At 53.9% G+C, this 13,409-nt stretch overlaps 5 protein-coding genes across 5 annotated transcripts; 2 read left to right on the top strand and 3 right to left on the bottom strand.

The window, feature by feature from the left end:
- Window positions 1–1,035: 1,035 nt before the first annotated feature.
- On the top strand, window positions 1,036–1,865 carry MRS44_010121 (uncharacterized protein; the record flags this gene model as incomplete). The annotated part of the gene is made up of 3 exons (XM_065620004.1): window positions 1,036–1,203; window positions 1,317–1,547; window positions 1,602–1,865. The coding sequence occupies 3 exons, from the start codon at window positions 1,036–1,038 to the stop codon at window positions 1,863–1,865; spliced, it is 663 nt and encodes a 220-aa protein (XP_065476193.1).
- A 1,099-nt stretch (window positions 1,866–2,964) lies between these two features.
- On the bottom strand, window positions 2,965–4,230 carry MRS44_010120 (uncharacterized protein; the record flags this gene model as incomplete). The annotated part of the gene is made up of 3 exons (XM_046269955.2): window positions 2,965–3,787; window positions 3,837–4,095; window positions 4,149–4,230. 3 exons carry the CDS (start codon window positions 4,228–4,230, stop codon window positions 2,965–2,967), a joined length of 1,164 nt encoding a protein of 387 aa, XP_046131431.2.
- Window positions 4,231–5,498: 1,268 nt separating this feature from the next.
- Window positions 5,499–6,632, top strand: MRS44_010119 (uncharacterized protein; the record flags this gene model as incomplete). Its single annotated transcript, XM_046276511.2, has 1 exon — window positions 5,499–6,632. The coding sequence occupies one exon, from the start codon at window positions 5,499–5,501 to the stop codon at window positions 6,630–6,632; it is 1,134 nt and encodes a 377-aa protein (XP_046131432.2).
- Window positions 6,633–9,386: 2,754 nt separating this feature from the next.
- Window positions 9,387–9,773, bottom strand: MRS44_010118 (uncharacterized protein; the record flags this gene model as incomplete). The annotated part of the gene is made up of 1 exon (XM_046271030.2): window positions 9,387–9,773. One exon carries the CDS (start codon window positions 9,771–9,773, stop codon window positions 9,387–9,389), a length of 387 nt encoding a protein of 128 aa, XP_046131434.2.
- Window positions 9,774–10,626: 853 nt separating this feature from the next.
- On the bottom strand, window positions 10,627–12,819 carry MRS44_010117 (uncharacterized protein; the record flags this gene model as incomplete). Its single annotated transcript, XM_065620003.1, has 6 exons — window positions 10,627–10,964; window positions 11,018–11,090; window positions 11,259–11,458; window positions 11,540–11,702; window positions 12,101–12,286; window positions 12,619–12,819. 6 exons carry the CDS (start codon window positions 12,817–12,819, stop codon window positions 10,627–10,629), a joined length of 1,161 nt encoding a protein of 386 aa, XP_065476192.1.
- Between the last annotated feature and the right edge of the window lie 590 nt (window positions 12,820–13,409).

Below are 13,409 nucleotides of genomic sequence, written 5' to 3'. Positions count from 1 at the left end.
GGTATCGCCGGTGAGGATGTTGGCGAAACCTCTGTCTTCCTTGGCCGAGGTGTGGATACCCTTTCCACCCATGCAATCAGTAATTCACGATCGGGACTTTAAATCTGCGCAGAAGATCCTCTAGAGTCTCCTCATTGAAAATACGCAGGTCTTCTGGCAGTGGTTCATGCTTGTCTGAACACCCTGATACCCGTTCTCAAAGTCCTGTCGGAAGATCTCTGACAAAGTAACATAAGTGGCCAAAGCCAACCCATGGTCGCCAGTCGTGCTTCTCTCCACGGGAATGATACTGCTGTCGAAGTTGACATTGGGTCTCGTGGACACCAGGAGGAGAGGTGGCATCCTTGTCTGAAGGTAGGTAGTTCAGCAGACAGTGAGACGATGTGCCTTGGAGACCTGGGGATCTATCCCAACCTACTGGCTTCCCACAGTGGGAAGATGGGCCAGTTTATATGCCTTGATCTCCTCCCCAAGGCTTAATGGCATCTTTCTAACCCACTCAAGAGGACGCAGGAGGCTCTGCTCCTGTTTGAAACGAGACTAGGACTTGTCCTGAGATATCCCCCCTGCTATGAAAGACTGAGTGGACAGTGTAATCTAAGAAGAAGAAGAAAACATCCAAGGTAAATAAAAGGTTATGATACTATCGTTTAAATACTAACTACAACTTCATCCTAACGCTATGTCTTATGTATTTCTTATCCTTAATTTAAATGATTCCCTTAGCCGTAGCCCAAAAGAAATTTATGTCAAACTGCAAACTGCATGTATAAGATATTTGTTTCGACTTTTTTTCCTGCTTTCTATAAGTAGGCACAAGTCTGTAGGTACGGAGTACCTCTATTCAAGACAGCCCCACTACCTCACAAATGGCCTCGCGTTCACGCACTTACACCTCCCTTTCTCCCTTTGAGCTCTTCAACCACCACCTCTCCTCAATCACCATGGATCGCGCATCAAGACTCCGCCAGGCACAGCAACTGGGCCCGATGGCTGATCCTATCTGGCAACGAGCCATGCAGGTGCCATTCCTCGATGACAAGCCCCCCATCATGCACGGAGCAAGACTTCAAGCTGCCACATCTGCGACGGTGCACCTTTGACTTCAGCACGATAGTCTGGGAGCTCAAACTCGGTGGTGGACTCGATGGATATGTTTGGAAGGTTTGGCTCGGCGAGACGGGCCCCTTTGCCTTGAACGTGGTGAGTGCTGTCACCAAACATGACCGTGAATTCATGTTAACCTCCCTTCTTAGTTCTGGGACACGGAGCCCCCAGACTTTCGCCACTACTACGCCGCTCAGCGAGAATGACAGAACGCTTCTATTTTCCAAATGATAGAGACAGCCATCGCGCAGGCTGCCATAGACTCGAAGCCGATCCGGGTCCTTGCGAACCCGAAAACCAAGCAGGAAGCACGGTACAACCTCTTCTGGTTCTCCGACGAGGCCCGTTTGGCGTCTTTCCCAGAAGACCTCGAGGCGGCGGAGATTACCTCTATGCCTCGCTTCAGAAAGTGCTATGGGTGGCTGAAGTTCAGCGGTGAAGTATTCAAGAGTCTCCCATTCTGATTGTGGGCGCCACCTCGCACCGTCTCAAAGATCCAGAGATCCATATCGTGGAGCAAGGAGTACACGGCTATCGTTTATGAGTACGTCGAGGAGGGGGAGAACGAGGAGGCCGTAGTAGAGGAGGTGGACCGCTTCTGCTGGCTCACGGGCTTCAGCCATAACCTGTCGCCCGCGGCGAGGAACTGGAAGAGTAGAGTGTTGGTCGACCTCGCAGACATTATTCACGCTCGTGGCTATGGTTGGCATGAGGTGACCTACAAACAATGGACGGCAGACTTGATACTAGTAGAATAACAAGGTTGTCACAGTATCAACTCATTTCTCTCCAATTAAACATACCTGAACAAGACAACCAACAGTCACAGCGTCAACAGCAAGTACCCATCCTGCGGAGAAATTTCCACGCCTTAAAAACTCCGGATAGTCTGGGCAGAGAATCTCTGTTTTCCCATAGTCGGGGGAGGGTGCTGATGAGTTGCTGCCCATCACGCTGGGTGTCCGCACCACCGAGCTTTCGGGGTTCATGTTTTTCAGTGTATCTCGAGTAGCCTTGCTTCAATATGTATCTGAAAATACATTCAAAACCTCATGTCTTAATCACTAGGTTCCGTTCTCTGGCGCTCTGCGATAAATCTGACTTGCACCAACATGGCTTCGAAGGGGCACCCAGCGGGTACAAGCCCGGCATATGAGCCTACGGCCCTCACAGGGCCTTTCCTTTCCTTCGTGGCCTCAGCTTGGTTAGGGGCTTCACTTCGCAATACTCTTATGCATCCGAACATCTGCTGTCCGCTGTGAGGTTGAAAGATGATGATGCGGTCACTCGGATGTGACTCGTAGACGCGACCGTGCACGATTTCGAAGCCGTTGTCATTGGCTTGCGAGATCGAGAAGTTTTTACCGAACTTTGATAGATTATAGGTTAGCAAGCCACAAGATAGGAGAGATACCATTTCACGAAAGGGCGCAAACTTCTTTGAATATAAACTCGGTCAGACCTTGGCCGTTGTCTTCCACGCCGTCAGGGAGCAGGACGGCACGTGGCGTCCCCATATTGCCACACTGAACCTTTTGTCAAGTAACGAACCAAAGATTTGAAAGAAATTAATGAGAGGATGAGTAAAGACGGGACAGAAAGGTAACGCAGCCGTTTGGAGAGATGAGACAGGCTGCATGATTGCCCAACCATGTGGATTTATTCCACCCAACGACAGTGTTGGGTACTTAGGTACCACCGGCATGCTCGACTGGCATATGTACCTACAGGGTTGATCATGAGCAACCTTCATCTACATGCTTCTGTCTGTAAATCATGACCAGCTCAAGTGAGCTGTTTCCATAATAACCAACTCGATATGCAGTCTAGCCTATTCCCTCTTAAACTAGAATACGACTATTGGGGTGCATAAACACTTCCCTTTCCCACCTGCTGCTTCGCACTCAGATCCTCCTTCTCAGCGAGAACCTTATCAAACACCGCCCTCAGCCGCTTCAGCACCTCTTCCTCGTTCTGGGCAACCTGGTAGTGCGTCACCAGTCGGTTGCACATGAACTTGAGCCCCTCCTCCTTGCCGATTTCGATGAACCGCTTCTCGCTGCACCCAGCGGCCTTGAGGTCCAGCCACACCATGTTGGTCTCAGTCGGCTCTTCGACTTTGCCACCGAGGCTTGCCCAGAGAGCGTCGACCTTGCGGGCTGTCTCGTGAGAGGCCTTGAGGGGTCCGTCTTCGCCATTAGGTGAGGCGCCAAATGTCTGCTCGACAGCGACCCGGCCAGCTGAAGTCACGACACCGGACTGACGAAGACCACCACCGATGGACTTGCGGGTCCAGCGGGCATGCTTGATCGTAGCCTTGGAACCCACGAGGACACTTCCAACGGGTGCACCAAGGCCCTTGGACAGGCAGAGGGTGACAGTATCAAAGTAGGAGCAATACTCAGGCAAAGAACCAGCTCCAGAGACAACAGCCTCCCAAAGGCGAGCACCATCGAGGTGCAGCTTGATACCATGCTCTTTAGCAAACTCGGAGATGCGCTTCACCTCGCTGAGGGGCATGACCATGCCGTGGAGGGTGTTTTCGAGGCTGATGACTCGTGTGGGACAGCCGTGGACATCGTCATCCAGCACAGCGTTGGCCATGATCTCCTCAAGGGTCATGTATCTTCCATTCTTAGGCACGATGGGCTGAATCTGAGCGCCCGTGAGTGCCGAGGTGCTATCAATTGTCAATCAACAAGTCCATATGAGTCTCGGAGAGTACGAACCCGCCGGCCTCAGAGGTAAAGATGTGAGCGCGGTAGTCGCAAATCACAGAGTGAGGAGGCTGTGTGAGGAGAGATCTCAAGGCTAGCTGGTTGCCCATGGTTCCGGAGAGGACAAACAGACCAGCTTCCTTGCCAGTTCGTCCAGCGACATAAGCCTCGAGGTCATTTGTAGCAGGGTCCTCCTGGAAGACGTCGTCGAGGAGGGAGCATGACTGGATAGCCTGCAGCATAGCTGGAGTGGGAGTCGTCACCACATCACCTGTGCGTAGTGTCAATAATGAGCTCAAAACCATGTGGTGAAAGGTGACGTACTTCGCAGGTCAAAGGCAGCTGGGCCTTTTGCGCCAATCCAGGCATTGTGTGTCTTTTCCGAAGCTGCAATTGAGTCTCCCATGGCTACTGAAGATGAGGCAAAGAAACGATGCGGGGATGCAACTGAGCGGGTCAAGTTGGAGGTGATTGCCGAGAATCTTGTCGTCGATGAGGGTGAGTTATAACGAGAAAGACAGGATGAAACGAGTCGATATGAGGGCCTCATGATGAGTTTAACGTGTCGGATAATGTACCGCGGACAATGACTACACTAGGTACCTCCGGACACGGAGATATTGAGGGGAACACCGAGTCGTCTTGGCCGTTGGCAGCCGTGGATTGAGCCGATACCCGCCCCATCCCGGCTCCGGCAACGGGGGGGATCCCGCAATTGTGCATGTCAAAGGGCGCGCCTGTAGAAGGCGCGATAACGATTGATATCATGCTGGGTTGCTGCAGCGTATGCTCTTCAATGTCCTCAATGAGGTTATTCACAACTGTTTGTTCAGTTGTGTGCATGCCATAGCTGGTAAGCACTATCTACCCCCGTCAGCTCTCGGGAGAGTTAGCCGGCCCCCTTGTTGAGACCGTTTCAAGACCTTGCTTGAAAGGACTCACGGAACCCCGTATCTATTCTACGGAGGGGCCAATCCAAGCCAATGTAAAAAAAAAGCAGGGGTTTTACTACCAATTCAGCGCGCTTGGCGTTACGAGACATGCATTCTCCAATTCGGCTCAGCCCTACAACTCGAGCCCAAATGTCAGCTACGCCACTGTGTCTGGCGCAATGAGGCTGTGAATCTTGAAACAAAAATCCAACAGGATCAGCATCCATGGAACCCAACCCCCCCGCAAGAAGATGGCCAAGAATGTGGCCTGTTCTCTAGCCAAGCACCCCGTATACGAATATGCCCACGACGGTGACATCCACCAGCAACAGCACTTGTTATTCTCATCTAACGACCCAAAATGCTACGAGACTCGAGCATAGTGAGTGAGGAAATTAAAAAAAAGGCGCCGACTCCTTTAAATTGCAGGCGTCTTTGTTCGCTCAGGAACCAACCCGTAATCTCCAGCCAATGGCCGTCGGACAAGCTCATCAAACCTGCAGTGCCACATGCACACCTTTTTGTGACGAGAGGCGGCGGCCGCCCCTAGTGAGCATCCGTTCGTATAAAGGATTGTCGAGTGCCTGACAAGGTGCTGACTGTAAAAGTTACGATCTTCTGCCGTAGGATCCTTGCTTATGCGCTGCGCCTTTCTTTCATCTCGAGCGCATGATGGACTGATACGAAACTTACTCTCTTTCTCTTACTGTCACTCGTTTCTGCAGCGGCAAATGTTGCCATCATGGCTGCCTTCTATCGTCCATCTGGCCTCTTATTTTTGATACCGTTCATTTGTCTTGTATGGCTTCTCGCAAAGCAACCCCTCTTGGACCGCTCACATGTCCACCGCATTACAGACGCCGACATCAGCGTCTCTCTCACCCTCCCGCGCCTCGACTTTTCATCTCGCCCTCACCACGAGTACTATGCCTCAGACGCTGCTAAGAGCCTATGCGCCGCGCATGGCTACTCCGTGTTTCGTCCCCGCGCCGATGCCCCTGGCGGCCGTCGCAAGATCTATGACCTCTTCATGGTCAACACGGAGCTCGACTTTCTCGAGGTCCGACTCAAGACCCTCTACGACCATGTCGACTACTTTGTCATCGTCGAGGCGCCGTTGACGTTCCAGGGCGGTCCCAAGAACCTCACTATCCGTAATAGCTGGGAGCGCTTCAAGCCGTACCACGACAAGATGATCTACCACGAGCTCGAGTACCCGAAAGACTTTAAGCCGCTCCGTCATTGGGATCGCGAGGACCTTCAACGCAACGCCATGTTTGAGCAGGTCTTTCCCAAGCTCTTAGGCCCTCAAACTCCTGTCGACGGCGATGTGCTCCTCGTGGCCGATGTTGACGAGATCCCACGTCCCGCGACGCTCCTCGTCCTCCGCACGTGCAACTTCCCTCGGCGCCTCACTCTGGCTTCCAAGTTCTACTACTACTCGTTCCAGTTCCTCCACGAAGGTCCCGAGTGGCCCTTTCCCCAGGCGACCTACTACGGCGGGATGCGCGGCACCATCCTCCCTGGCAACCTGCGCACCGGCGACGCAGGTGTCCCCTTTCTGCGAGATCTGGAAAAGGGCGTGCTAGCCAACGCGGGCTGGCACTGCAGCTCCTGCTTCGCAACCGTGGACCAGTTCCTCAACAAGATGGCGAGCTTCTCACACGAGTGGATGAACCACGAGTCGTTCCGCAACCGGGACCGTATCGCCGCTGCCGTACGTCAAGGTGTCGATCTTTGGGGGCGCAAGGTGGACAAGTTTCGACGCATTGAGAACAATGTCGATCTCCCGAGGTGTCTCCTCGAGGACAGGGAGAGGTTCCGGTATATGCTGAATAGGGATGGTGAGACGGCGGGGTTTACCGACTATCCATGATGAGATGAAGGCTTCTCATGATGTTATGTATGTTTTTGGACAAGGGGTTTCGCGTTGTGTCTCTGTACTATATCGTCCAGGAGTTTTAGGATATAATAATACCCTCGGTTTTCATCTCTCAAACAAACTTGAGCCAAGGAAACTTGACTCAACCCGTTCGTCCCGATATACATACACTAACAACCGCCCCCCTGAGCTTGGCATGATCTGACAACTGAGCTCGCGCAAAAGCTCGTGGCCAACGGGAAGCTCCATTCCGCTAAGACGGCTTCCTTTGCCCTAAGGGTTCGCCGGATCCGGCGTGTCTGAGGGCATTCTTGTAGAGAAAGGGATGGAATGTGCCGCAGCACGTGAGCAATGACAACGACAAGACTATCTCTCCCTGAACAATTCATCAGTCATTCTTAAACTGGGCATCTTCAAGTTTTGACCAGATGAACACCAATTGCAGCGCGCGTTGCCAGTCACATCCCATCTTCAGCTTCTCACTGGCCACCCATCAGAGACAACTGATGTTTCCCCCCAATGAGAACCTCGAAGAATGAATCGAAAGAAACGAGGGGTTCCTCGGCAAACCAGCCGCGCCAGAGTGAAAGAGAGAGGAGAAAAAAAGGGCCCCATTGCAAAAAAAGCCATGCCGTCTAGCGCAAGAGGTACGATTCGCTGACAGTCGCCGGCCGCGCTCCAATGAAAAGGCCAAATCCACCTTTTTCTCGTCGACTGTGAATTCCAGCTCATCTCCCAGGGGTTGGGTTAAGGAAATAGCATTTCTATCCCTTTTTCCCCTTTGTGTTCTTTCTCCTTTCCATTATTCCATTCTTCTCTCTCTCTTCTACTTTTCTTTTCTTCTTCTCATCTCCAAATCTCGTGTTTTCTTTGCTTTTCCTCGTCGTCGTCATGTTACCCTCGCCTAGGCCCCGCCCCGTCCCGACAGCCCTGCCGCTCCGCCTCCGTCCGTTCACCGCCGTCCCCGTTCAGTCGGAGCCTCCGAGGGCAGTTTGATCACGAGAGACCGAGTGCAGCCCCTCGGGGTCTGTTAAATACCGAAACGTCAGATCAAGAACTTGAAAGATATCCATTGTATCCAAGACGACTCCTCCCAACCAAAGGCCAATGGAGTCCTCCTCGAAAAAGAAAACCAAGCCCCGTCCATCGGAAGCACTTGGCCGGACAAGAAAACACCAGCACCCAGTCAGAAGCACCCACGATACTTGACCCCCCTCCTCTCGGCCTGCAACTGCACTCAATGCTGCATCCAGACACACCAGTTCGTTTCGCTCGGCCGGGCGCGTGTGTATGTATGTAGGTATGTATGTGGGTGCGCGGAACAGGGAGCGGGGGGACGGGATCCATCATCGGATTGATTGACTGGCAGGGCAGGGCAGGCAGGGCAAGCAGGGCCTCTCTCCCGCTGGCCTCCCTTCTGTCTGGCTGGTCGCCTGCCAGAAGGCGGCGTGCGGCGCTTGTCAACTGCAGCGATGAGTTGGCCAACGCATCAAGTGGTCCGTGTGTAGCCTCCATCCCAGACTCCCCAGAAGTGCCAGACCAGAGTTTCCCTCAACAACCCCCCTCTCCTCTCCTCTCTCCCCTCTCGTCCCTTCAGCTTCACTTGTCGCTTGCTTTGACGCTCGTTCTTCATCTTGATCCCTCTGCTCCCCTCGCGGCCTCACTCCTGTCCCTTTGGACGGCTCAAAAGGACCTCTCCCACGTCTGGAATCCGTCTACACCAACATCTACACCCCTGTCATCGTCACCTGGGCTGGACCATCCTCCTCCGCCTCACCAGGACCATGGAACTCGACCCATGCCATCCGGCTCACTCACTCTCACATTTTGCTGGTCCAAATCTCCCAAGGAAGGCCCCGTTGGACCCAATTTCTCTTCATTTCAATGGATCTTGACCTGTTTGCCAACGACAAATACCTGCGAATGCCTCAGACATCCCGGTTACATCTCGAAGCTGCATCTTCATCTCAATTCCCTGTCTATCAACCCACGCTTCTTCCGCTGGTTATTGTGCCAAATCCTCACCAAGCAATTTCATAGCGACATCATCATTCAGTCATCAGCCGTTTCCTCAGCCGCTTGAAGAGTACTCATACAAGCTCGTGGCCGAAATCATTGCCCGTGCTTACTTATTCAAACATTCGCGTCCCAGCCAAGAAACAAGACGTCCAAGAATCATATCATCGTCGTCGTCGTCAACAGAGAAGAAATTCCGGAAGCACCAACGACAACATCAGCCATGGTCTCGGCGCAAAATCTGCACCCACTGGCAAGCGCCAGTTCTCGTGCACAGAACCCGTATTCCTCGGAGAATGCCCTCTCCGCCATTCTAGCCAGTGCTGAATTTTCTCACCCATGCCAGCTCATGCTCCATCAACAAAGAAAAAGGGTCTTGCACACCCGGAATAATAACAACAAGAAACCAGCGAAGAAGCCTTCGACATGATTGTGAAATAACCGCTCATGGGCTGACAGATATCTGGAAAAGTCATGAGCTCGTGAGAGAGGAAGTTTATATATGTTTACCGTTCGTTCACCCCTTCGCTTCGTCGCACGGCCGGCCCTTCGTTCTTCTCCTCAATCTTGACGCCCCGGAGGCAGGCAGCCATGGACTTCTTCCTCATAGTCACCCCGGACCCAGGTACCCAGGTCCGAGAGGCTCGCTCCCTTTCTCCCAGGCCGGACTGGAATAAGAGCTGCATCCGCAGACAGGCGTGTCACGGCCACCATGCCGACATCTCGTCGTCTTCATGCACGGGTGGCATACTTCATTAGAAACTCGACTACGGCGTCAAGGTTTGTCTCTTCTTTCGCACTGATACCATAGCAGCACACCTCGCGACCGCGTATGCTCTTCAGGTCCAGTTCGTCAATCAACTCGTCCACCGAGAGCTTGTCTGGGAGATCAGACTTGTTCCCTAGGATTAGGAGCGGGATGCCGGCCAGTGACCTGCGACCCATGAGGTCGTGGAGCTCTTCCTTGGCTTGGGGGATCAACTCGATATCGGCAATGTCCACGATGAAGACGATGGCGCTCACGCCCCGGCAGTATCTCTCCCACATGGTGCGAAACCGAGGCTGGCCACCAATGTCCCAGCATTTCAGCGTAACATGGCCTCGTTGCACCTTTTTCATGTTGAATCCGACGGTGGGAATCGAGCTGCGCGGCATCCGAGGTTAGCACTACGTCCCTGCCAACAGGGAACCGACGGAACGGTCCATCCGGGTTAGGAGGAAGGGGATGGCATGAGCCATCTTGGGGATGCGCTTACTCAAGAGTGAACTCTCCTCCCTATTCATAACCAGGGTCAGCCAGAGGCGGTCAAGCGGCAGAGCATGGAACGATATGGGAGACACTTACGGCGAGGACCCTCAATAACGATGTCTTGCCAGCATTTTGCAAGCCTACCATGGTCACCTCCATCTCCATCGCCCTTCGCATCATTGTCAGTATGTCGGCGCAGTTGATCCGCGGCGAGCCGAGGTAGGGCAGCAAAGCACGAGGCAGAAGAGCCAGGTGGCAGCATATCGCCCAGCAAGCGGCTCATGGGACACGGCTACTCACCAAAACATGCGCATTAACCAATTGTAGACCCTCTGAAAAAGTCCTGCCATGTTTACTATCGGGGCACCGAAGGCGCTTGTCGGGTCGCGGCAGAAGCGGTCGGGTGAAGGCGGGGGTGCTGATCGAGCAAAGAGCTGGATAGGCAGCTATTACGGCAGGGCGAATGGAGAAAAATGTAATCCGCCAAGGGTGGCGGGTGTTTTTATCCAAGGTACGTAAAATATCTCGATCTCGCAGAGGACGGTCAAGGTTGTGGCGGGCGGGGTGCTTTATGGCAAAGGCAATTATTGTTGGTGTTGGCGCTCAGACGCAGGGTCGCGGTTGGTGAGGGCAAGGATGAACGACGAGCGGGACGGCGGCTCAGGAAGAAAAGCGATTTGTATGACGGTGGCAGGCGACGAGTAACATCTGCACCTGCTGCTGCTAAGTTGTGCGCGCCAGCGTCTGGGCGTCGGAGTCGGAGTCGGAGGCGGGCTCGGGCGGCGATGGGATGGGGATGGTAGAAGGAGGAGAGGCTCGTGGTGCAACGACGGAGGAGCAGAGCAGTAGATTGGCACAGCACAGGTGACGCCTGGGCGGAGGCACAAATAGGGCCCCACCTGGGACGAGATGACGGCCGAGACAGTCGAGAGACGCCGGACGGGCACCAAAAAGGGCACCCAAAGGCCACCAGAGGCCACCACAAAGGCCACCAACGGGCACGAGCCTTTGGGGCCCTTGAGGGGGGCAAGGGATGGGGAAGTGGTGGGAACGACCCGTGCCTGGCGGCGCAGGTAGCGTAGCTTTTAGCGCAGTTGCAGCGCCAAACGAGCACAGAGACAGAGGTCGTGGAAGATAGGTAGACGGCTAGGTCGAGTCGGGCAAAGATGGATGTCGACGTCAAAAGCCTGGGTGGGTTTCAGCGCAGCTCAATGTGTAAACACCACTGACAGCTCGCTCTACCGATAGCCGGGGAGCAGGGAATCGCTGGAAGAGCTCCAGGTCAAGGAGCCCAGGGCAGTCAAGCAAGAGAAGCCGGAGCAGGGGTGAGCTGGGCGCGGGTGCGCAAAATGTACTGATTGGGGATTGCAGTCGTCGCGGGGTGTTGTGACATTCCAGTCTTCAATCACCTGGTCCAGCCCAGAGGTGGCAGCAGTGTGGGTTAGACGCTGCGACGTCTCATTCGCTTGGCCGGGGTCGAGCTTGCTAGGGCGGAGCGATGATCGACCAGGGCTGGAGAGCGGCGTCGACGTCAGTGCTAGGCTTCTGAGGGCGCCTAAGATACTTTTGTCTCTTTAAAGAAGGGTCCTTGTCTCTGGCAAGGCGGCTAGAGCTCAACGTAAAGCGGATAAATGACACGGAACGGTGCAGGTGGAGATGGATGTTTGATATTGTTGCTTTAGTTCTGGCTGAACCCAGTCGCGGTTGGCTGCAGGGACCTTGAGACCTGGCTGGGCGGGATCCGGCAACAAACCGAGGTGATGGGTGAAGTACCAGGCGGCAACGATGGACTTGACGATCTAGTACCAGATCTAAGCGGGTCGTGTCTCGGGGTTGAGCGTGGCGGGCGGGTATCCCGTTTGCCTTTTGTTCTGTCAGTTTGAACCCCGGCGAATCAGCCGTTCCCAAGATGTGAGTGGTGAGGCTGTGGCAGTTCTAAAGCGCCTGTCAAATATGTGCCTGAATGTGCTGAGCGTGGTGTTGCAGGTGCACATGTAGCTGGGGTCGTCGTCGCCAGCCAGTGACAGCGAGGAGTCTTGAGAGAGTGAACACCAGAATGAGGAGCTGGGCGAACTAAATGGCGAGCCGACCACAGAAAGCTTCTGACGACGAGTGACTCTTGCGGTAAATGGTGACGAATATCTGTCCAGGTTATCAAGCTGCTAACGATGACGCCGGGATCATCCAATCACCAGACCTGAGGCGCAGTTTTGCGAGGCAGCAGCGGCGATGTAGATCTGAAATGACCCAAGTCGAGGAGTCTGATGGGCGACTGAAGAGTCCGGTCGGCGTGAGCATCAAAGTTGGCCTCGGTAGTAAGAGGGAGAAGGACGAGAGAAGGACAAGTGACGGAGAGGGGAAGACGTGACCTGCAGGTATAAGGCTTGAGTTAAGGTAAGGTAGGTATGGCTGTCCAAATCAAGTGGGTTCCTGCCGTTTCGACCTGACCTACCTCCCCAAGTCAGACAACAACAACAACAACAACAACAGAAGAAACTCGAATGTTTAGAAATAGAAACAAAGAAGACTTCCATCGTCCACTTTCCTTCTTGGTACAACGATGAGACTCCGTTTTCCGATTGGCATAGACTGCTGGGTAAGGCGAAATGGCCTAACCGAAGCCAGGCACCGTCAGGTGTCCTGCAACACCAGCATGGACAGTCCTAACACAAGCATCCACATCTCATCCACCAGTCTCCAAGATTCTCTCCTCACGAGATGCCGTGCCTCTTGTTCTCGCTCAGCATCAATAATCCGAAAAGGGAAGCGCGCACGAGGGGCGCATGCGATGAAGTTGTGCACCACCGGCAACGCAGGTTGGGCTGCAGTCCCTGCAAGCATCAAGCCTCGGCGGCTTTGTGCCTCACGCTCAGCATCTTTCGTGATTCGCGAGCAAAGCCATGGTTGGGAAACCATTGCTTAGAGCTCCTAGGGCTCCGTGGTGGGTGCATCTGTCGGCCTTGTTCATGATGGAGGTGGTGGCTGGGTAACAATGAGCTCTCATTTGGCATCCATCATGAGCATAAGCCCCTCATCTCACCGTTGTCTCGTTCATTGATCTGTCTGGAGAGAGCTCCGCAGGAGGTTACAGCTATGTCCTGCACCAGCGCGCATCTTGCGGGTCATGCTGCAAGCTTCTGAGCAATAAGACGGAGTCCTCCGCTGCCTGCTGGCTGCGCCGGTGCTGGATCGGTCATGTAGGAAAACGGCCCCCATCTTGAAGCTTCCGAGTTCCAGTCAGCCACAGGTCTGCATGTCCATCCCAGGCACCAGCTCCAGGCTTCTAACGCTCTCGAGGCCATGGAATTACCTATTCCAGGCAACACAAGCGGCAACAACCTTTGCGCTGGAGGCCTCGTGACTTGGATGGTCAGATGAACTCGTCGTCATCATTCAGCATTGCCTCGTTGATATCCGAAACGGAATCCTTCTCTCCTTAACGCCGCATCATGAGTCTTGTGCCGCAAGCTATCAGACGAGTTCTTCCTCTTATCAAATTATCGGAT

Source organism: Fusarium solani (genome assembly GCF_023522795.1).
Source record: "Fusarium solani strain SB1 chromosome Unknown bctg00000006, whole genome shotgun sequence".
In the NCBI taxonomy this organism is placed as follows: Eukaryota; Fungi; Ascomycota; class Sordariomycetes; order Hypocreales; family Nectriaceae; genus Fusarium; species Fusarium solani.
Note: the sequence above shows the minus strand (reverse complement) of the source record. Positions and strands in the feature narration are given on the sequence as shown.